Source organism: Kogia breviceps, chromosome X (assembly GCF_026419965.1).
Source record: "Kogia breviceps isolate mKogBre1 chromosome X, mKogBre1 haplotype 1, whole genome shotgun sequence".
NCBI lineage: Eukaryota > Metazoa > Chordata > Mammalia > Artiodactyla > Physeteridae > Kogia > Kogia breviceps.
The window spans coordinates 116,981,164-117,005,589 of NC_081330.1; the positions used below are offsets into that span (position 1 = coordinate 116,981,164).

General features: G+C 36.9%; 1 protein-coding gene across 14 annotated transcripts in view; it reads right to left on the reverse strand.

Annotated features, from left to right (window-relative positions):
* Positions 1-24,426, reverse strand: part of CNKSR2 (connector enhancer of kinase suppressor of Ras 2) — a 258,376-nt gene that overhangs the window by 34,444 nt on the left and 199,506 nt on the right. For all 14 annotated transcript variants that reach the window (XM_059051140.2, XM_059051142.2, XM_059051141.2 and 11 more), the window contains 5 exons: positions 22,603-22,676; positions 22,231-22,302; positions 15,355-15,422; positions 8,787-8,887; positions 5,897-6,443 (listed from right to left, as the gene is read on the reverse strand). In XM_059051140.2, coding sequence (XP_058907123.1) covers positions 5,897-6,443; positions 8,787-8,887; positions 15,355-15,422; positions 22,231-22,302; positions 22,603-22,676 — 862 coding nt within the window. The remainder of the gene's footprint in view (positions 1-5,896; positions 6,444-8,786; positions 8,888-15,354; positions 15,423-22,230; positions 22,303-22,602; positions 22,677-24,426) is intronic.

Consider the following 24,426-nt stretch of genomic DNA (forward strand, 5'->3'; position numbering starts at 1 on the left):
TACATTTCTATTTTAGCTCCTAGAGCACAGCTAATATATTGTGTTGAAATATACAAAATTGCTGATATTTCATCATTTTGAGCTACAAAAATATCAATTTATATGGTTCAACTCAGTAGCTGGAGCTGAACAAAGTTAGGTCATGTAGTCAGGTAAATGTTATTTAGTGAGGTTTGCCAGGACTAATTCACTAATTAAGTACTGTAATTGCCCTTTTTGCTTAAATCCAAATCTGTAGGAAATCTACATAAATTACATAATTATAAAACATTTATTGGATAGACTTACAGTGTGTCAGAAACGGAAACTTAAGTGCTTTCTGGCATTACCTCATTTGATCCTCATACAACCTCAAAAGGTAGGTACTGTTACCACATCATTTAACAACAAAGCAATTGAGGTCTAGAGGTGTTAAATAATTTGATCAGGCATACCACTTGGAAGTGGTAGAGTGAGAAAGCAAGGATGTGAACTGAGGAATGTCTCCAGAGACTGTATTCTAACCTCTGATCACTTAGTATTTATAGGAAAACATGCTTATTTATTTCAAAGGTCAACAAGAATTATATCTAACTTGCTATATTTTCAGGGTTATATAATATATACCTCCCTTTTGTTATCTAACATTTCGTTAGGGCCAAGACTTTTAAATGATGTGACCTGGGGTGTGTGTTTGCATATACACACTGAAAGAGTGAAACACTACTGGAACAAATATATTTGAGGATATAACATACGTAATAGTAGAGAGGCTCATGTAGATAGTAATGATAGGCAGTCTGGTATACTCCTTTTCTTCATGATCTTAATAACAAATCAAGGTGAGTCTGAACTCATAATCATTCCATTCCCCTTGATGTTTAGGCAGGGGCATATGATGCAGCCTTGGCCAATGAAATCTAGGGCCAAGTCTGCCAGAAGGATCCAGGAAGTTTTGATTTTACAAAAAGGACTAAGAATAGGGCCTGGTCTTTGGCTCTTTTGGATGCTATCTTATGAGAAGTGATGCTCAGAGCTGCTGGCATTACAGAAAAGTTAACGGAGTCCTGACACTGCAGAGCCATGACATTTACTCCAGAACAACCCCACCTCTAAACTTTCAGTAAGTTAGATAATTCGCTTTTCCTCATTATTTAAGCCAGAAAGCGAGGGAGGTGTGATTAAAAATCCAACCTGTAACCAATATTGAAATTATAGCTACATTCTACTTTATATCCGGTCTTTAGTGTTTTCTGTCTCCCTAACAATCTTTCTTCAAAATCAGACAATAGAGCATTAAGAGAATATTTGTTTACTGCTTTCTAGATTTTTCCGTTTTTTTTAAAAAAATATATACTTGTTACATAACCAGCCAAGAATGGTGCCCTTAAACTTCACGAAAGTGACATATTTAAGGTTCTCTACTATTCTTTCTCTGACTTTTTGGTGCATGTCTTTTTATTCACATTGCTTGTATAACTTTTCCATCTATTCCCTTTAGACCTGAACTATAATTTAAGATATTATTGATGATTATGCTCTTCCACATTCTTCGTGCTTGAACATAATTTATCTAGACAATAAATAAAACAGTAAAAAGTGCTGCAACATTTTTCTTTATTTTCAGCTTTCTCTTTTTTTCCCTTTAACACAATTTCATATCCTGCGAATATCTTCCCCTTGCCCACATACTTCCTACATGAATGTTCTTAAAAATAAAACTCATGGCTTTTAGAAACTCTTCAGGAAATTACTCTAAGATCCTTAAAATGACTGAATAAGATTAATCTATCTTCTTCTACACAATACTGGTAGTCATTATCTAGCCTCTCTGCCTATATAATTTAAGATATTAGGGCACTGAGCTGCACATTTTGTACAGCTCTTAAGTTGCCAATGGTGTGCAATGGATGTTAGATTAAAAAAAAATTTAAAATACATTTCTTGGCAGATTTCATTTTGAAAGCATCAGTAAATATCTTAGCCAGATAACCTGATATGTACTGTAGCTACTAGGTGACATTTTATCTTCCCCACCCTCAGCCCCCTAAAAAAAGCCAAACCCTAGGCTTTGCTTTAGATTTCTAAGACCAAGCTAATAAATGTGTAAATTAAGTAAGAATGCTGATAGGTCATCCCTAAGGCAATGAAAAAGAGCACATTATAACTTCATTGAGTACATGGTGGCACCAAGAATGCATGGCTAGTAAAGAGTACTCTTTTAACTGCCAAGAGGGAAATCAGCAGGATTAAGGGATAAAGCTTTCAAAAACCTCATCTAAACTGCCTAGTATGGCAAAGGAAAGAGAACTATTAGCAGCAGACTTCAAGCTGCATTAACCAAAACCGTATTTTAGTGTTACGGCAGATGATTTCTGAATAAAGAATAACATAATATCTTTATATTTTGTCCCACACTTTTATGATTTATACTTCTTGAAAGCTGCGTAGGCTGACATAATTTATAATTTAATTTAACTGAGGTATTATAAGGCCTATACCTCAGCCAGCTTCGAAACTGCTAATTGGGATAATAGGAAATTAGTTGTCTTCTCCCAAATGCCAGTGAAGTAGGTCAGGATAATTAATATTCAAGCTGACTTTTCTGTCAAAGGAAAACACAACAGGTCTCATCTGTGTACTTTTAGTACCATCCACTTTAGGCTAAAATGAGTTCAGCCTCAGAAAAATCACAGTATGACTCAGTTAAAGAATCGAATTTCCGAAATAAGACAAAAGGTAGTTCAACCATGAGAACGTAGATTGAAGTATGCCCTAAAGAAGACTAAATTTACACCTCATAAGCAGGGCCAAATTCCACCTGTACGAAGAAAATGAAAAAACATCTCGGTCACAGGTTTAGGTACATCTTGCTTCTTGGGTTGCTCTGTAAACTCATAAGCACTATATAATATAGAGCACGAGAGGGGTTGGGTTGGTGACATAATCCTTAGCCCTTAAAGCTGAAGATAAGCCACATTTTCATATTTTCCCCCCATGGCTCCTGCTCACTTGCCTGGTGCTTCCTGTTTTTAATTTCTTGGCAAACCGAGAAAAATGTTTGGAGCTAGGGTCGTGAAACTTATTTGCTCTGCAGGTCTGTACTTGATTAGTGCAAACTCACTTCAGCAGGTCACAGTGCATGCTGGCCTCGAGCAGGACAGTTAGTAACACACCGCTGCTGGTCTTTGATTCTAACAAGCACGGCAGCCTGCTGACCGGAGCGGTAGCGTAGTGAGAGCTCCGGGCGGAGGGCACGCTGTAAGTGTGAGGCTGAGGGGATGGCCACAGCTTCTTCCCCATGTATGATTTTGACTCTCCTGACAGAACCCCAAACAGCTTGATTTGAATAAGCAGCCTGGAATACTTACTCCTAATGGCTGACTCAGGGCAGTCACGAACAAGACACTCCTTAACTAGACCTTGAAGATTCTTTTGAAAACACTGATTTTAGAGCTGATATTTCCCAAAGGAGGCGCTCATCAAATTGCACACTCCTAAATATTAGAAACAGTAATGCAGAAAAACCATCGTTGGGAAGGCGAACATGTACTCCATTAAGTTAAGAAGCATCTTCCAGGCAAGCATAAAACGTGCTGCCCTGTCGAGAATGGTTTAAAGGACACTGAGACATCAAGTGGCAAGATTATAGAAAAATACCCAGAAAGAAACGGGGCCCTGCAAGATAGTGCACGGCCACCTTTAGTGAAACAGATCCGACTGAAATAACGCGAACTACCCCACGATATCGAACCGCAACGACAGAATGTGCAATAATACCAAGTTTACCGACACACTTCTAGGGTGGTTCTGCCTTATCGCAATCATTCCACAAAGAGAGAGCCTGCTGAAAAAGATGGAAAGTATTGAATAACTGCCCACTTGACTCATTCGGGAACCTAAAGGAAAAACCCACCAACTTGGGAGTACATCTGTATGGCTAAAAATACATCCAATCAACAAAACAGCAAAAAACAGACACTAGAAGAAAAAAATCATCGAACGCCATCTAACTAGGCATGCTCTGTGGGCTAGTGGAGCCTGAAGGAAGGGCGAGCCCAGGGATAGGCTTGCCTTTCAGGTCCTAGGACACGTATTCTCCATTCTAGTCCTCCCTATACAATGCCCAGGAGGAACTTCTAAGTATCTATAGCCAGTTGAAAAAGACAGCCTCGAAGACTCGTACCCGTGGCAATGATGGAATGTGTCATGAACAGGATTCTCTATTTCAGAGGGTTGTGTCTAATTTCAACACGATTTATTTTAAAATGGCAGAGATGAAGTATTTTCCCCAATGTGTTTGTAGAATGCCGAATAAACCTCACTTACTTAGTTGTAGCAGTTGTGCAGCACCTGGACAACAGTTGAAAGGAGCTTTCTAACTCATCCTTAGTTAAGTTTTAGAAAACAACTTATACTAATCATCTTAATATTAAAAATTTATTATCATGCTTGCCAGAACTCCTACGGAGGCCTAACATGGTTCCTAGATCTTTCCTCCGCAAGACTCTTCTATTATTTCTAATAGATGTGAATGTTGTGAGGGCGTGGCAGGTAATCACCTTTCCTGAACCAACAGTATACCTTTTATAAGGCTCCTCGTGGAGATTATGGCTAAAATACACTTTACATGGAAACTGCTTTAACATATGAATTTTATTATATAAGCAAGTCATATTTTGATGGTAGTAAAGGTTCACTATATTTTCTTGTCGATTATCTCCAAAGTAACCCTCATTTTAAATGAGCCAAGCTTCAAACTGACATGAGGCTCCTGACCTGCTGGTGACCTGTGAGCTTTGAGTTGTTTTTCCAGTTGTGATGAAGAACTTACACTAATATATCCTGTAATAAAAGCCTCCATACTGTGTGAAATGGGCCGAAGGATACAGTCTGTTTGTATCCTTTAAAAAGAGAAGTCTAATGCCCTAGTGGGACCAAAGCAGTAACTGGGGTTTCGGCAGCACTGGCTTGGGTCATCTGCACTAACTGGCCCATACTTCATTTTGAATAAAGAGATTTCATACTATTTCTTCTATACTATTTTTGGGGGTACTTTATATTCAAGTCTTATAGCCAGAACTAGATTTTCTTTCTAAGTAAAATAACTGAGTTATAGCCTTTCTCTTAAACTAGCCTGGGTTTCTGGACTGGTATATCACATTAGTTATAAACAGAAGCTTGGTATGGCATGTTGGATAAATACCTTGATAACCAGTAAACATATTCTAATGCCAATCAGAGGGTTACTTAATGACTTGTCTCTCTCAAGAGCTGATTCACATAAATTGAGCTTTGAAATCAACATACATACCAAGAAAGTAAATGGATTCTTTTGGCAAATCGGTTTCTAGAAACAGATTCTGCTCTTTGAAGTTGATAGAAATGCTCTGTAAAATTTCTTCTTCGAAAAATTCTTTTGGATTTTTCCTTTCAATCTTCTCGTGGCGAAAAGGGAAGTTATATATGTATGTATGTGTGAGTGTGTGTATGTGTAGTCACTCACTTATTCAACCAAGGTTCTGCTAACACCCTGCTTGAAGCATTTATAGCTTCTTAACCCAAACTCAGGGGGCAACAACTGTGGACCAAAGGGATGATGCATGCAAGTGAAAAGAAAGTGGAAAAGAGGAGGAAGAAAAACAAATGAATGCCATCAACCTTAAAAGGCAGATGGGCCAAAAAAAAAAAAAAGTATTTGCTTTAGCTGTGGGTGTCCTGGGATGTAGGCTTCATTACTCATCTTTTTTCCCCCCAAGTTCTGAAAGTGGGACACCAAGGGATACCTGACTTCCTATGCAGCAAAACCATTATTTTAAGAAAAAAGGGAAACAAAATTCTATTTTCTTAAAATAAGAAGTTTGGAAAGGTTAGGAATGTGTGTATACAGGCTGAGAATCTCCATCAGCATACTTACTTTTGTCTCCTATGTTTTCCCCTGCTGCCTCCCCTTCCTCCTCCTCCTCCTCCTCCTCTTCCTCCACCTCTGTGGGCTGCACGTCATCCTGCGGGTCACAGGCACTAACCGGCGCGTTCAGACAGCAGTGGTTGAACCCGCTATCTCGAGGCAGAGTAAAACTTCGAGGCTTGCCCCCGTTGCCGTTTAACACTTGCATCCTCTCGCTCTCAGCTAAGGGGTACGGCCCATAGTGATCCTGCAGGTGGCACTTCTGAGTTGGCAGGGTGGACTGCCGCCTGTGCTCTGGGGAGATGGCCGCGGAGTCAGAGAAGACGGAATCCTCCAGGGGCAGAGTCTGAAGATAGTGTAACCCTGAGCTCGTCAGGGGCGTCTCGATTAAATCCTGCCAGGAGCGGCGCTGACTGGCTGTCTTGCGAATGGGGGACACCACACTGCTCCCAGTCAGTTCCTGGCGAAACTCCTCATGGGAGGATTGCGACTGAGAGGTCTCTGTCGAGGAGAGCCGGCTGTGTTTCGCTTCCACGTAAGGGCTGGCACAACTCATCTGTGGAAAGGAGCCTCTGATCAGTCTCCGTAGAAACAACAGACCATGCCTATCACCAAGGAACGCATTTGATTTCCACCATCTCAAAGTTAGGCCCCGGCTGACATTTTAAGAGACTGAAACGTGGATGTATTGAAATACAGCTACGCTGGGCTCTGGTGAAAAATGTCACATACTACTGCAAACTTTTACAGCGAAGTATAACGCAATGTGAGTGCCTATGTAAGAAATATTTAGCAACTACAAAGAAAAAAAGATCCTAAGGTTTGAAACATCTATGCATTCAAAATCCTGAAGGATTGTTGCCAAATTCATATTTCCGGATTTTATGGAGTCTGGGGATGAGAGCGAGGAGACAGGATTTTGGATGTGGAAACAAGGTGCCTCTAATCGGACACAAGCCTTCCTCTTCTTCATCGGTGAATGTCTGCTCCCCGAGTGTCAAGGATAAGCTTTCTTATAGCCTTGTCAGTTCTGTGGCACTTTCTAGAGAGTGAAAAATGTAGGAAGGATGAGATTACACCCTGATGGGAATTAGCATTCGCCTTGAGCATAGCCACTTCAGAGCACATAAACACAAAAGAAAAATGGAATATTCTTATCCTTGGAATTTAAAGTTTGGGAACGTATGTTACAGCACAAAGCACAACCAAGAAAAAGGGCGGGCATCAAGTGAATGCTATAAAAGACTTGCAGGCACCCCTACCGGGACAAGCCTTACTCTAGCTCTGGGGGGCTAGCAGACCAGCCCAGGTCCCTTCCTGGCAGGAGGAGCCAGATTTGTTAGATGTGATCCTTACGATTGAGGCTGAGGTTGTGGCCAGGAAAAGCCCGACTAAGGTGAAAGTACACCTTCCCCTCTGAGTAAAGGAGAAGTTAAGTGGCATCTTCTGTGGGCAGCCAGTTTATCTTCCCACATGTTAATCACAATGTGAGTAGTTTCCTTCTTGACATTCACAAGTTGCTATGATTAAAGAGCGGTTTGGTCAAGCTGCAGTTTCCCTTTCTCCCACGTTTACAAATATTTTAAAGGAACTATTTAGACCCTGATGTTTTAGGGAAAGAGGGAAAATATGATATAAACTAAATCTCGTTGCTGACTTCATTATTTCATTTGTCTGTTGCACTTGGTATACTGCAACATTTATTAAGGAAATGTGTATACGGAGAGGAACAATTCTGCATTTCTGTCTACTTTTCTCCTTTTTCCCTTAGGTAAGAGATACTGTCATCAAACATTTCAATTAAAAATGTGACTTCCCTTTTAGTCCTTAGCCAAAAGTATTCATTCATTCATTTCAGAAATGTTTATTGAGCACTTAATAAATAAGTACCAGTGCTGTGCTAGGCCACAGGGATGTACAGATGAATAGAACGGGGTCCCTGTTCTCAAAAAGTTCACAGTCCAGTCCAGTGAGCTGTTTGCAGTCCCAAATATTCTGATTTAATATCTCTGGATGAGGCCTGAGCACCTGCATGTCTAAAACATTCCAGAGGTGATTCTCATGCACAGCCAAGGTTGAGAAGTGGCCTAGAATTATATGAACATCTTGCATAGCACCCTTCTTCTTAAAAATCCCCTGGAGTGATATGGAGGTAGAATTAGGTGGCTACTATTGTCACTTAAATCCAGCTTCCATTTCCTATTTGGAAGACTCAGTCTCAAGACAGGCAGAATTGACTCTTATGGTACCGTGACCATGCAATGTATTGCCTAAAATGGGACAGCACTGAGACTCTTTTGGTAATTCTGATGGGAAACGGGCATAAAACAAACCAGGACAATTGTAAAGATCCAGGTACAGTCTATACATGGAATAATTTACACAGGTTTAAGAAGTCTTAAGAAGAAGAGCACCACATAAACACACAAACACCTATACATTAAACCAGACCCCATGGCTGCCTGAAAAGCTACATGCCAAAACATGTTCAATACAGATATAATATAAATTTTTACAATTGCTTCCAAAGGACATAGGAATTAACTTTGTTAATGTAGAATAGATAAGGTCAATTTATATATCTTTTTCTAAGAAAACTTTTTTTTGTTGTTGACATTTTCATGAAGGCTACTCTGACACAAATGGTATGTTTTCTTAATAAAACTGGTAAGATATTTACTAGTGTGGAATCTGTGGTGACTGCTTCTCCTGATTAAATAGTCTTTGTATACTTAAAATTTTTTTCTCTTATTGCTTTTAGACACCCTGTTTTCTTTTCCCCTAAAAACCCCGAGGTCTGACATGTAATTCGCTACAAAATGTTTTTTAACATACAGAGGGGATGTCTCAGGTCAAAGAATCTGATGCTATATTGAGTATATTCCTCCTGGCAACTTACGGAGGGAGGCCGTGGATATGTATCGTAGGGGGGTGGAGGGCTGTCCTGTTTGGGTGTTGATGGAGTATCTGCTTCTTCCTTGTCACTCTCACTCCAGTAATCTGAAAATTCACACACATGGATACATCAACATTCCATTAAAAGTTTCTAGCCATATTTTCAGGAACACACACTACCAGCTAACAAAAGGAAGTTTAAATTCCATTCTGACACCCTGCTCCCCAGCACTTGCTACTCCAGGCCCACCAACTTTTATTTTCAGCTGGGTTTTGAGGAGGAAGGAAGAGTACAATCACCTCATTCCAACCTCCATTTAAAGCAAGCAATTACACATAGCCACAATTTTACGTAGGGCAATACGCCTCCAGTGGGGTGCCGGAGCTGACTTGTCACAGCTTGAGAAGGCTGATTATTAAATTTTTGGGAATTTTGCCAACGGCTGATATTGAATTGGGAGTTCAGAATCAGCCGTGGTGGGAGTATTTATACCATGGAAATTGGCAAACACTACAAATTAAATTTTGCTCTGTTGTTGTCATCGTCAAAAAAAAAAAAAAAAAAAAAGAAGGAGTTAAGACAAAGACACTGCATAAGTCAAATAAGGTTTAGGGTATTTTAGATTCCAGACCAAAATTACTTAAAGCTTCAATTAATGAATGATGTCACAGGATGCCTCTTAAAGGTGTATCATTTTATCCTAAAGATGAACACTCAAAGAAGAAATACATAGGTTGCTGTAGATCTCTACAGGTATAAACAGCTTCAAAAATAATTTTCTCAATCCTCTTCTGTGGCTTCAGTTCACTGGTTATCTAACAGTTGCTGTTTCCAGAGTCATGCTGACATGAATCTCTATAACACCATACTCCCACCTCTACTCGGAAACACATGGCAAACCCTGATTCTTGCCAAACACAAAAGGGCAAATCTGCTGATGTGGGCTGTAAGTTCCAAACTTCTAGAACTACTTAAAAGGGTAGAAAATGTAAGCCGCTAGACAAAGTGACTTGGCAGACCTCAGGCAAGAGGGAAGGGGAAAAACTGCGAGAGATACATTAGTCAAGTAAGTAAAATACAGCACAAAGGCCAATCATCAGAATCTGTTCTACCAATATCTCGACCACCCTGTAACTGCTGGGTTAATTCTTTATGTGATTTACAAGGAAAAACCTAGAGGTATTTATTATCCATATGAATTTCAAATGATAAAAGAAGAGAAAAGGTATTAAAACAAAAGTTTCCTTATTCTTATGAAAATCTAAATTACAAAAGAACCTTAACTAATATTCAGATGTAGGTGAAAAATCATGGCACCTATTTTTACAGGTACCCTTATCCACCCAGGAATTCCCATATTGTAATATTTTTATATATTTTCCTTGTGGTGCTGATTAATAAGTACAGCTAATATTTACTGAGTACTTACTATAATATGGCAAATGGAAAGTAGGAGAACTGCGGTTTGAACTAAGAAATTGCCTTGCTCTAAGCCTCGAAGGGCCAAGTCACTGGGACTCTTTGTACGACTTAGCGGGAGAATTTAATGTGACATATATTCATGATCCTTCAAGGCCCCCTCCTCCTGCTGCTCAAAATTCTTTAGCAATGGAGATTATTATATTCAGGCCTCAGAATACAAGGTCTCTGAAAATCCAATTCCTACTTTAATTATTCCCTTTGAGTAAAGGATAAGCAAACACTAGTTAACCTAAATTTGAGATCTGGTTTTTACATTGGGTCACACCAGTGGTGGGCAGCAAACTAAGTCTCCCCTCAAATATGAATTGATGTAGTTGCCCAGAAACGGGTCCAGTAAACACTGGTGGGAAAAGCATGAACTATATACTCGCGCAGATGTAGGTTCAGTGCTTGGCTGTACCAATGACCATTTCTGTGCTCTTGTGATGGTTACTTAATCGCTTTGAGTCTGTTTTGTCATCTGTAAAAGGGGGCTAAAAATAACCACCTTTCAGAGTTGTGTGAGTGGGCTAGCATCTTGAAAGCACTCAATAAATATTAAGATCCCTAATATTGGGTGGATTTGTAGGTAGCATGCCAGGACAGTCTGACCCAGACCACACAGGGGATAAATGCCTAGTGTTCATCTCCTCAGACATTAGTTTTTTCTTGTAGCAAGTTCCAGCAATGAAAAGTGAATTCTGGAGCTCTGAGGCCTAAGTTGGGTAGTTTTGTGGGAGCTTGGAGTACTACTGGGAAATTACTGCTGGAGGTGGAGGTACTAAGCACCCCCTCACCCTGCTCCCAAGCAGTAGGCTTGTGAAGATCACTCTGCTCTTACCCTTCCCACTGTTTCCAGAAACTATGGCACCTGTGCTGAGTTCCCCCTTCACCTTGGCACTGAGACCTTGGGTCTCAAGGAGTTAGCTCCTCAAGGGGTCCTATCAGCACACTGAGAAGGAGATGATCACCATTTAATCAAGATCTCTATAGCTATTATTACAAGTGACAGATTTAGGAGATTCTCTCTCTCCTTCCCCCACCCCCGCAACCCCCGCTAAATTAGGAAGAATTCTAATCCTTTATTTGATGTAATTCTTGGTTTATTAAAGAAAAAACACCATCAAACCAAAGTTTTCTCGGGTTGCCTAGGAAAAGGCTGAAATACCACTTTGCAAATTAACTTCATTTCACACACTAAGCTGTGTGTCTTTGAGAGAGCAATGCCAGGGAAGAGGCTACACAGAAAATTTAGGCATTTTGGGTTTGTGTGGAAAATTACAGGCACACTGCTTACCCAGAGGCTGAAACCAGTCTGATTTTCATTCTAAGAGCAAATTAATTTATGTTTCTAAGCTCTCTATTTAGCACAAAATAAATGGATACTTTTGTCTCTTGCAGTGATATTCAATTTTACAAGTAACTAATCATGAATAAACAGTGCCATCAATAGAAGAGGAAAATTTCCATTTTACTTCTCATGTTGATACAAAAGGATAATTTGAAAGAAATTTGACTTTTTCATCTAGAACTATCAAAGAAATACAATGTATTTCATTCACTTTTATGTAATTAAAGCTTTACAAAGACCTCCTGTGTGATTGAAAATAATGTGTCATGAATGTCTGATTTGAATCTGGAAAAATATAGAAAAAAGATTAGCAGACAATTAGCTAAGTTATGATCTTGGCAGAATTTAGTGTAACCCTGTTTTCTCTAAGTAAAACAATGCATAATGAAAAAGAACCCCATATCCTTTATATGTCTGTAGTTAAAGACAGCAATTCACTAAACTTTTATTTAAGTCAATGAAAGAGTCACTTCCAAGCTGTACTGAGTATTTAAATAGAAACAGTGTTTGGCAGTTATGCCTTTGCATCTTTCTGAAATATTCCCAATTCTCAAAGAGCTATATTTTGTATCAAGTTTAAACTTTCCTACCAAGAATGGTACTTAGATGTCAAACAATTCTACAGAAGTGTGGAATAGACACGTGCATCCAGTAGTTGTCTATAAAGAATATGTAAGACCTAATCCTGCATAAGGTAGGAAGTCTAATATGTTTCTGACCTACGTTAGAGTATCTGATGAATGTATACTCTAGGTGGAAATCTAAATTATTTCAGAGATTCTGGTTGTAGAGACCTGAACTGTAACTATTAGCTTCTACCTATGATTGTCTACCACATTCCAGTAGGCACTAAAATAAATACTCACATGACAGACTACGGAAGCATGAATCCATGGAATGAGTATTTTTTGGAATGTGCATGTGCAATATGACTTACCAGTTCTTTCATCCATAATGAAATTTGGTTATATAATGCCAAGTACAAAGGAAATCCACTAAAATCAAGGCCATGTTCAGCTTCAAAGCAATGCTGAGTGATAAAATACAGAAGCCTGAAAATCCAAGGTTCCTTATTCATGCAAATTGACTTTTTTCAAGATTCATTCTCCTGTTGGCACACTGCCCACACTTCTAATTCTTGCATCTTAAAAAACTGAGGAAGAAATCTATATGCACTTTTAAAGAACAGTTTTCATGCTTTTTAAAGTAATTTGAAAAGGAAGGCTGGTGTGTGTGTGTGTGTATATGTGTGTTTGTGTATTTCGCTCTCTTACTATAACTGTAGGCCTATAAATTAAGTAGAAGTATGAAAGTGGGGAATAAACTTTTAACAATGAAGAAATGTGACAATAACTGGCCTGACACTTCATAGTCCTGGCTGGGATTTGCCTGTGCACAGTGATTTGATAGAGATGGATTCCATGTTATTTGTGGAAGTACTCATGCTGCTTCCACTCCCAGGAATGTTTTATTTTATTACTTCTCATCCTGCGAGAACCAGTTCAGACGATGAGTCCACATAATGTTTTTTTCCCATTTCCCTCCTAGAAGGAATCTCTATAGCCTCATTCCCATGGAATTTGGTTTGTACTTTCCCATGTTTCACTTTCCATATTGTACTAAGAGTATCTTTTCTACTAGAATTCAATGTAATTTCAGGCAGGATGGGTGCTTATTTCACCTTAATACAATTAGAGGGTTAGCTGAAGGCCTTATGCAGAAACACTTTAATATTTAATAAAATATCTTCTCTGCCTCTTCACCGCTAACTTTATATCAGGCTCACTGATTACTTTCTCCAAGTATTTCCTCATTAATCCTGCCTCCTTCTCAGGTTTAAAAAAAAATTTTGCAGCCACTTAGCAATTTTTTAAATCAGTTGCATGTGGTGCAAAAATTAGTACTCATTTACTTTATGTTGCTCTTTAATTTTTCTTAGGCAATTTCAAGTGTGAATTTTTTAGAGTCTCAATAGGATGCTGAATTCCCATTGGCGGTAACCATATTTTGCTATTTCTTGGAAATCTTCCTGCCCTATCTCCTCACCCTTCAATGCTCTAGTCACCCCCATTCTCTCACCCCATGGCTCTAAGCCAGGGGTTGATAAACTGTGGCCTGCAGGCCAAATGAGGCTCTTTGCCTGTTTTTATACAGCCTGTGGATCAAGAATGGTTTTTACATTTTAAGTGGATAAAAAAAATCAAAAGATTTCACATTTTCAAAATGTGAAAAATGTTATGAAATTCAATCTCAGTGTCCACAAATAAGGCTTTATTGAAGTACAGCCACTTCCCTTCATGTGTCTATAGCAGAGTTGAATAGTTTCAACAGAAACCTTAAGGCCTGAAAAGTCTAAAATATTTACTATTTGGATCTTTACAGAAAGTTTGCTGACCCCTGACCTAAATATTTGCTGAAAGATTGGTTTTGGGATCTGGTTATCTTCTCTATATCTCTCTAACCGTTAGGTCTGAGATGTTTTAAAAAGTTTTCTCCGTGAGCAAACAGTAGGTTTTCAGAATCTTCATGTCGACCAACAGGCTATGTCCACTGGAGACACAACTAGAAACATGTGTATCAATGTGCGGAATCCTTTTAACTTCAGGATGTCTCAAAAGTATTCAAAGAACTATTTATGCTCCCAAGGGATGCATAGCAAACATTCTTTGGGAAATGTGAAGCTACTTTTATTTTAAAATAAATTTATTTATTTATTTATGGCTGCGCTGGGTCTTCATTGCTGCGCGTGGGCTTTCTCTAGTTGCGGCGAGCGGGGGCTACTCTTTGTTGCAGTGCGCGGGCTTCTCATTGTGGTGGCTTCTCTTGTTGTGGAGCACCGGGTTGTAGGCACGCGGGCTTCAGTAGCTGTGGCTCAAAGGCTCTAGAGCACAGGCTCAGTAGTTGTGGCGCACGGGCTTAGTTGCTCTGCGGCATGTGGGATCTTCCTGGACCAGGGCTCGAACCTGTGTCTCCTGCATTGGCAGGTGGATTCTTAACCTCTGTGCCACCAGGGAAGCCCTGAAGCTACTTTTAGAACGGTGACCACAACTTCTGTTAAGATTTCAATTTTGCATCAGGATACTGTATTTCATAAATGTGAGGTCAGTATTAAGGCAAGTTCCATAAGATCACAGAGCTAACATAGTAACAAAACTGAAGAACACAAGCAAGTGAGATAATCTATGGAAGAAGGGATCATTCATCTGAGCTCTTTGCATAAAAGAGCACTTAAAAGTCTGTGAAAGCACTAAATAGAAAAAACAACTCACCACCAAGGACCTTGACTTGGGTCAATATAAAGGACCAATTCTAGGCTTTTAAATTTGTTTTTAACATCTTTATTGGAGTATAATTGCTTTACAGTGGTGTGTTAGTTTCTGCTTTATAACAAAGTGAATCAGCTATACATATACATATATCCCTCCATCTCTTCCCTCTTGCATCTCCCTCCCTTCCACCCTAGGCTTTTTATTTTTTAAGATTTTTTTTCCTCCATAGGAAGTAGACTAAAGAAGATGGCAACGAACAGGAATGAACTCCACATTAGCTGCTCCAAAAATTTGAGTTTATTTCCTGTTTAATTTACCAAACCTTACCCATAAGATGCTATGGTTTGGATTCAAAGTGCACAGAAGAGAAATAACCACAGACTGACATACGCATTTTCTCTCAAATGATAGCAGTGAATCACTGTATAGGAAAACAGCAAGAAAAAAGAAGTGTAACCCAATAGTAAAAAAAAAAAAAGTATTCCTTTACCTTGTTCTTGCTTAATCCTCTCTCTTTCTGCATATCCCGCAGTCAGCATATTAATTCTGTTAAGCCACCTGAAAAAACAAATATTAAAATCAGTAACACTGCAACTGAATTTTTTATACTTTATACTTAACTATTTTCTTGGGAATAGTTATTTTAAAATGTATAAGAATATGTGGAATAATCCCAGATAAAGGGTGTGTTTTTTTGCTACTCTTAACACATGGAGTCTTCAGTGAGCTATAATTTGCTGTAGTACAAACTGTTCCCACACTAAAGATGCTATTTCACTAGAAAAATCTTGGGCAAACCTGTTAACATCTGTAACATAAAGGGTTTTGAGATGACCAAAGCCCTATTAATTCTGTTGCTCTAAATGTAAAAGCACTCCAAATATTTTTGCTGTTCTGTTTCTTCAGAACAAATGCTCCTTTAGAGATATTTAAACAATATCAGGCATAGTTTGTCCTGAGAAGGGAAAAAATTATAGACCTTGCCTGTCAAAATATGTTTTACTATGAAATATTAGTTTAATGAATCTCATTTAAGTTTAATGATCCAAAGGGAAACACATCTCAGTAGTAGTATACTTTGGAAATTTGTCTCTAAATACAAGGGTATTAGGTTTTTCCAAAGACAAAACGAGCATATGCAATTTTTTTTTGAGCATATGCAATTTTAACCTCTGTTTAGATCTTGAACATTTATTTCCATGAACAATAGTAATTTAAAAATAAATCTTAGTTCTTTCCTCTTCCAGAAGAGTTGCTATTGCCATTGTAGGGAACTGCCTGAAGCAAAGCACTATTTCAATCTCTGTCTTTTGTCCCACCAGGTCTCTTCGTGTTCATTACTCTGGATAACTGTCTACACTGCATCAGATTATCAAATCACAAAATCTTTAAACTAACCTGACAGTTTCGCACTGGTCACTCCTGAGCTATGATCCATATATCTTCCCAAATAAGAAAGTAAGGAAGGATCAACCTTCCAAACTAGCCTGAGTAAGTTTGGAATCACTAGTATAGTTAACATCATTAAATTGTGGAATAATCTGATTGAAACATGTTTTTTAGGAAAAAACTGTGTTTGAGAAGTTTTTCTCCTAGGAGATTATCTTCCTTGTCAAGTGGAAGATGACTTTCTTTGAAGTGACTCATACATTTCATCATTTATGCCAAGTGGTGTTAACTGTGCATCAGATACTTAGAATATCTTGAAAAGGGAGGGAGGAAAGTTGTTTCTCTAATGGACAAAATCACATCCATGGAAATTTAAGCTTTAATTTTAAGAATAAGTCACCTAAAGCACAACTTTATTTTGACAAAGCCGACAATGTAATGATCACCTCAACTATGGGAAGTAAAGAAGGGACTGGAGCAGAAATGGAAAAAAAATGGATCGAATGAATTCAGTAGCATGACATATACACACGATCCAGAAAATTATAAACTGTAAGTCAAGAAGTTAACTTCATGACAAATAACCGTTTAAAAATGACTCTAATCATTAGTAAAAGGTCAAAATTAAAATCTAGTCTATATGTCATTTGTAGTAAGAAAGGTGAATCTTAGCACTCTTAGGAAAGACTGGCTTGGTGTTTTTTGGGTGGAAATGATGTTGATACCACTAGAGGAATATTTGTTATTGAATTTTAATTCAGTACTTCATATTTACTACTTTTTAATATATCACTGAAATTTCATTTTATCAGAAGTCTAAAGAGCAGTGAGGTCTTCATGAGATGAATAAGGAAACTAAAAAGAGGCTTCTTAATTTTTCAGCTCAACAAAATTTATTAAATGCCTGTTGTATGCTGAACAATGAGCTACGTTTTGGGGGTCCAAAAATGAACAAGACATAATTTCTGCCTTCGATGAGCTCCAGGATTCCTAAATTCCAAAAGACAATTTAAAAATTTAACTACTTTTAGGAAGAAAAATTCTGTCCACAGTGAAAACTCTTTACAAAGTGTATGCATAAACTTGTATGTATAGACACAAAAGGCTGAATGCTACACAACTGTTGTTGCTGTCTTGGATAAAGTTGTCCTTAGGCCTCAGTTAGAAGATGCTTATCCAAACACTTGCTGCAGTTATGGTTTGGTGTTTATATGCTATTATGAACAGCAGATATATATGCATTAATTGAGTTAAGAAATATTAATGTGTGCCAGGTACGGTTCTAGGCACTGAGGATAGAGAGAGAAAGATAAATGAAACAAAGTATCTGTCTTCATGATACCTGTATCTTCAGTGAGGGAGACAGACAATATTTAAGGATAAGAGGATTGGGCCTATGGTGAATGTTCCAATGAAGCTGTCAACAGCTGACACAGAATAACGTACTGAGAGGGAAACAAGAGTAAGAACTAGGGAAGAAATGTAAGATAATCACACTAAACAGAAACTGGTGAGTCCTGACAATTATAAGGACATATGTGCTGATGTGAAAAGGAATACATAGGCCAAGTGAATTCAGTAAATAAGTCTCAGAATACTTGAGAAACATGATGTTTTGTTTTCTTCCCACAGATTTCACACAGGCTGGCAAAAAAGTTTTTTGAATGTTTCAATGCTCATTTCTGAGGATGGAACAGATGGATTGGTGGTAGGGTGCTCAAAAGTGTTTTTGCAGATTACCTCACAATCAAAATTAAAGCTACTCAAAAAATAGATGGTGAGATTTTAATATTCTAAGTTATATATATTTGGGTATATGTATATGTAATTATATTTGGGAATATGTATATGTATGTGTGTGTATATGTATGTGTATACACACATGCGGATTTTACAGAAGAAAATTAAATCTAAGGATTGCTTTTTCACTCCAGTTATTAGGTCCTGTCAAAACTAGCACTACATTTTAAAAATACATATGATAATACTTTAGAAATTATGAAATAACCAGGTAAGGCATTTATTTATAATTATTATAATATAATTATAATTATTTATAACTATATCATCTCTTGAAGGCTTAGGTACATGCCTTCAAAGGACTACATATAGAATGAACCAACACCCAGATCATCTTGTTGTTATGTAACAATCAGCTTATTAAATAAAGTTGTTGGACGCTGTCTCCCCCATTACCAATCCTCTGTGAATATTGCCAGCACTGACTCTCCTCCGTCCTACTGACAAGTCATTTTTAATAAACTTGCCTATTGAAAGTAGACATTAGGAATATGTTTATTCAAAAAATAAAAAGCAAGGCAAAACAATAAAAGTCCACTATACTTAAATTTTAAAAAAAGATTCAGTATTTCAGGACAATTTAATTCTGAAGGTTGTAGTGCACCATGGCAAGGCTTACATAAAACAGCACTCTTAACTGTACCATGTGGAGATGACATATTTGATCAGATTTATTTATTTTTTTCTTTGACCCATTGCTTAGAAAAGGCAACAAAATGAAACATATGGGTTTGGCTTAGCTTCTTCTCTAATATCCTGAACCAGATACATCCACAGGACTATTAGGGAAGAGTTAGTGACATCATACACTTCTGAGTTATTGCTAACACAGGGTAGAGAATGGAGATCAAGAATGGTTTTATAGTTCAAAAAAATGCATTTTTGAACAGGCTATTTTCTAAACCTAAAAAGACCCTGATTAGCAAGTGTCACAAATGATTAAATTATGTTAATTCCTGGATGGAAGTAACTGTGTTCTAGTGGATCTATCTTGTAGGAGAGGACATGATTATATATACCACTTATTTTCTGTTTGGTTATGATGTGACTCCTTCATATTTATCCTAAGGGCATTGAGCTCAATTGTGGTAAAATGGATAGTGAATAACTACAACAGTAGAATTATAAAATAGTTAAAACACAAAATAGAGTACCACCCCTCCCCAACAAGTACATAAACATTTTCATTTTGAGAATAAGCTCTCCAAATTCTGATTGGCTAGTGTGAAATTTCAAGAATGGTAACAAGCAAATCAAGAGAAGATTATGGAAACCAAATACAAGGCTCAGTTCACAGAACTAGAACAAGTAATCCTAAAATTTATATGGAACCATAAAAGAGCCAGAATTGCCAAAGCATTCTTGAGGAAAAAGAACAAAGCTGGAGGCATAACACTCCCAGACTTCAGACAATACTACAAAGTGACAGTAATCAAAACAGCATGGTATAGGCACAAAAACAGACATATGGATCAATGGAACAGAATAGAGAGTCCAGAAATAAACCCACACACCTATGCTCAATTAACCTTTGACAAAGGAGGCAAGAATACACAATGGAGAAAAGACACTCCCTTCAGCAAGTGGTGCTGGGAAAGCTGGACAGCTGTATGTAAATCAAAGAAGTTAGAACACTCCCTCACACCTAACACAAAAATAAACTCAAAATGGCTTAAAGACTTAAATATAATATGACAGCATAAAACTCCTAGAAGAGAGCACAGGCAAAACATTATCTGACATAAATCCCAGCAATGTTTTCTTAGGTCAGTCTCCTAAGGCAATAGAAATAAAAGCAAAAATAAACAAATGGGACCTAATCAAACTTACAAACTTTTGCACAGCAAAGGAAACCATAAACAAAACAAAATGACAACCTAAGGAATGGGAGAAAATATTTGCAAAGGATGTGACTGACAAGGGCTTAATTTCCAAAATATACAAACAGCTCATACAGCTCAGTAACAACAAAAAAACCCCCCACAACCTAGTCAAAAAATAGGCAGAAGACCTAAGTAGACATTTCTCCATAGAAGACATACAGATGGCCAATAGGTACATGAAAAGATGCTCAACATCGCTAATTATTAGAGAAATGCAAATCAAAACTACAATGAGGTATCACCTCACAGCAGTAAGAATGGCCATCATCAAAACATCTACAAGCAATAAATGCTAGAGAGGGTGTGGAGAAAAGGGAACCCTCCTACACTGTTGGTGGAAATGCAGATTGGTGCAGCCACAATAGAAAACAGTATGGAAGTTCCTTAAAAAACTAAAAATATAGCTACCATATGATCCAGAAATCCCACTCCTGGGAATATATCTGGAGAAAACCATAATTCGAAAAGATACATGCACCCCAATGTTCACAGCAGCACTATTTACAATAGCCAAGACATGGGAGCAACCTAAATGTCCATCAACAGATGAATGGATAAAAAAGATGTGGTATATATATACAATGGAATATTACTCAGTTTAAAAAAGAATGAAATAATGCCATTTGCAGCAACTTGGATGGACCTAGAGATTACCATACTAAGTGAAGTAAGCCAGACAAAGACAAATACCATATGATATCACTTATATGTGGAATCTAAAATATGATACAAATGTACTTATTTATAAGACAGAAACAGACTCACAGACATAGAAAACAAACTTACGGTTACCAAAGGGGAAGGGCGGGGGACGGATAAACCAGGAGTTTGGGATTAGCAGGTACACACTACTATATATAAAATAGATAAACAATAAGGATCTACTCTATAGCATACAGAACTATATTCAATATCTTGTAATAAACCATAATGGAAAAGAAAAGAAAAGAAAATATATAAAACAATCACTTTGCTGTACACCAGAAACTAACACAACATTGTTAATCAGTTATATTTCAATAAAAGAAAGGCTCAGTTCTCCTATTAATTATAAAAGATTTTATCAAGTTTTCTCAACCCCTTTCTTTGCCCTCTCCTTGTATTCATATCCTTGGTTTCGAAAAATCACGTCTATACTCTGAAGTGTCAAAGAACAAGATTATTTATAAAAGCATATTAAGTGTCCATTTAGCGTGTTCAAGCACATTTATGAAGCTCCAAAATTTTGTGCTTAGAAATATCTGAACACTAACTCTTTAGAGATATACAAAGAAAGTTATATGGCGTGAGAACCCAAAGTATATAAAAGGAATACCTATTGAAAGCAAACACTTATATAGCACTTACAATTTAGCAGGTACTGTTCTAAGCCCTTTATGTATTCTTATTTGCTCCTCATAAAAGTTCTATGGATGGAGATGGTTATTATCTCCATTTTTAAAAAAGAGTTAATACCTGACATAGAGAGGTTAAGTTCTATATCCAAGGTCACACAGCTACTAAGTGGGATGGCTGGAATTTGGACAGCCTGGTTCCAAAGTTCATACTCTTAACCACTATGCTATTCTGCATCTTCCTAACTGTTGGCACATCATATATGTAACAGGCACTGCCTACTGAAGACCTGTGAAGGGGAAAATTTTGAATCTTACATCCAATTTCTACAAATCTAGAAAAGGGAAAGGAGAAAGGAAAGAAAAAGGAAGAAAGGATCAAATTCATAAGAGCCAAAATGGAAACAAAAAGCACTATGTTGTAGATAATGAAAAAATATATATCCAGATTTTCCCAGAGCCACCAAATAACCATGTGCCATCTAATCACTTGGCTGCACAATCCTGTACAGTGATAGAAGAAAGGTGACAGAGAGATACACCAACTATGCCTATGCCTGAATTATTGAGATGGACATTCTGTCATAAATACTCAGCACTTGGAAAAGTCAGCTTTTTTAGTGGGTATCCTTTTTTCCTCACTTGGGAATAAATTTGAAGACATATTCTTGAAATGGACTAAAAACAATTTTTTTTTCTACAGTGGATTTTTTTTTTTGGCCTATATATGGATTCTGGCACATTTTTGGTAAACTTGACGAAAAGTCAATGAGTTTATTTTGACTTTTTAAAATGCCAATCTTTAAAATTAGGTATGGCTACATGGAGCTATGGCTGGGTCCATTTTATTTTAAACTGATCTAGAAACTTCAGTGACATTACTCTCTAGGCATTGATGTGGAAAACAGAATTCTAAGCCTAACTGACTTTCTAAGTATTTTGAAATTTAAGTGACTTTACCTGTTCATATCATCAAGATGCTCAGCAGCAAAATAAAAGCTTTTGATTTTAGGATGACAGGCTTTGAATGCACTGCAAAAGGAAACAGAGTACATTTATTTATTTCAAATTGGGAAATAAGTTAGAACCAAACAATTTTTATGGATAAAAATTACCTCAGATCTAATCTGAGTTCACATATATAATGTTTCTGCCGTGATGACAGAAATGAGTGAAAAATTCAATTTTCTGCCCACAAAACTGCTTTCTTATTACCTCAATTTGAAAGCATTAGACAAGCAACCTATAATTTAAAAGCTAGAAATTAAAAAAAAAAAAACCAAAAAACTACCCTTCCTTTCTCTCCCTCGCCCCAAATAAAAATCAACTTACTATTTCTTGCGGCATTCACTGGCTCTATCAATTTTAAATTCAGGCAGACTGATGAATCCTTCTGCTTTTTCATCCTAAAGAGGCAACACTCTTGTTTAGGGTATTATATACAAAGGTTTGAAACTATAACTATACCTTAAATATCTATACTAATAAATCAGTTCATTTAATCCTTTAAATTAGACATTTTAGAGATCAGAATTTCAGTCTTACCTGTTATAGTCCATTAAATTGAAGGTATATTTTGAACATTTAGAATAGTACAAATTAAAATACATACAGAAATGTTTAAAAATCCTTTTTATATTAGAATAAAGATAGAAAAATCTTAATTCTCAAAGTGAAACCTGTTTTATAAGTAATTTTTCCCTCAGAATGTATATATACACTTATAACATATAAAATAACTGTAGTCCACATTTACAATTCAATTTTCTACCATTTTAAATGTTCAGATATAAAATGTAGGGACATTTACTAATTCAATTCCTTTTCTGTCTCCAAAAAAATCTCTCAAACCTGAATTAAAATAATTATTTTGTGTACTCAAGATTTTACAAGAGATTAATTTGATTTTCAAATATATGACTTGGTTTACATGCTATATATACATAAAAGTCATGTTTCACTTGGAAAACTGAATGAAATCCATAAAGTGCCCCCTCCCGCTAATGTGGGATGGGAATACAAGACAGGAGAATTATCTAAAATCTTACGTCAGATGCAAGTTATTACTACTAGGCTAAGATTATTTTTGGCTAAACCCTTTAAATGTTGTTGTCCCTTTCATGTTCATGAGCCAACTCCTCAGACTTTTACTCCCAAACTTTGATCTGTGCTGCACCAGTTCATGGCTCCTTATATATCAAGTTCAAGAGACATCATACTCCCATCTGCCATCTCAAAGAAAAAGACCAGGGGTTCTCAATTCTTTTAGTGTGTGTATGTTTATATGTAAAACTTAATAAAATTTGATGCTAATGATAGTGACTAAAATGTGTGTGTTATATGCAAGAGCAGTATAACTTCCAATATTTTTCAATATTTGAGCATTTTTTTCTTCCAATCTTAGGGTAAATACAATAGTCTCAAATCTCTTAACTTTGATATGTGTTATGTTACCCTTGATGTCTTTAATGTTAAAATTAAAAATTTTGAACAATTTAAAATACTTTTGGGGTAGTTATGATCTCCCCATTAAACTTTGAAAGACAGAATAGCATTCAGCAGACAATCTACAAGTGATCTAAAATAAAGAGAAACATAAAGGCATTATGTTTTTATACTACTTGATTGGCATACAAAAAGTTTTTAGCCAGCACACTACATTAAACCACATATATTTTTATGAAAAAAACAAGCTAACAATAGAAATTTTTGTTTAAAAAACTTAAGGTGAACTGATAGATGGCTATGGCAAAGGAAGCAAATGTAGAGTTAAGGGAGTATCAAAAAATAAGGTATACTGTATATCTGTTGTGATATGTGACCGGTTATATAATTACTCTGGATATAAATCTGTTTACTGGAAATGAAACAGGAAATCATAAGAACAATTTGCATGTATTATATACCCCTCCCCCTGCTGTCCCTATTGGGCCAAATGAAATGAATACTTGAAGATTTTTGAAACTAGTCTACTAGTTCATTTATTCCTTAAGAAAAACTGAAACAAATGCAGGTGGTATTAATTTAATTTACTTAACTTACTAAAGGACTTCCTCCCAAAAAAGCAAACAGAAAAAAATTTAAAACTTTGAACAAAAGCAAGACACTTAAAAATCTTTATCAAATTTCCATGTGTAATCCTTTTGAGTAAGCTAC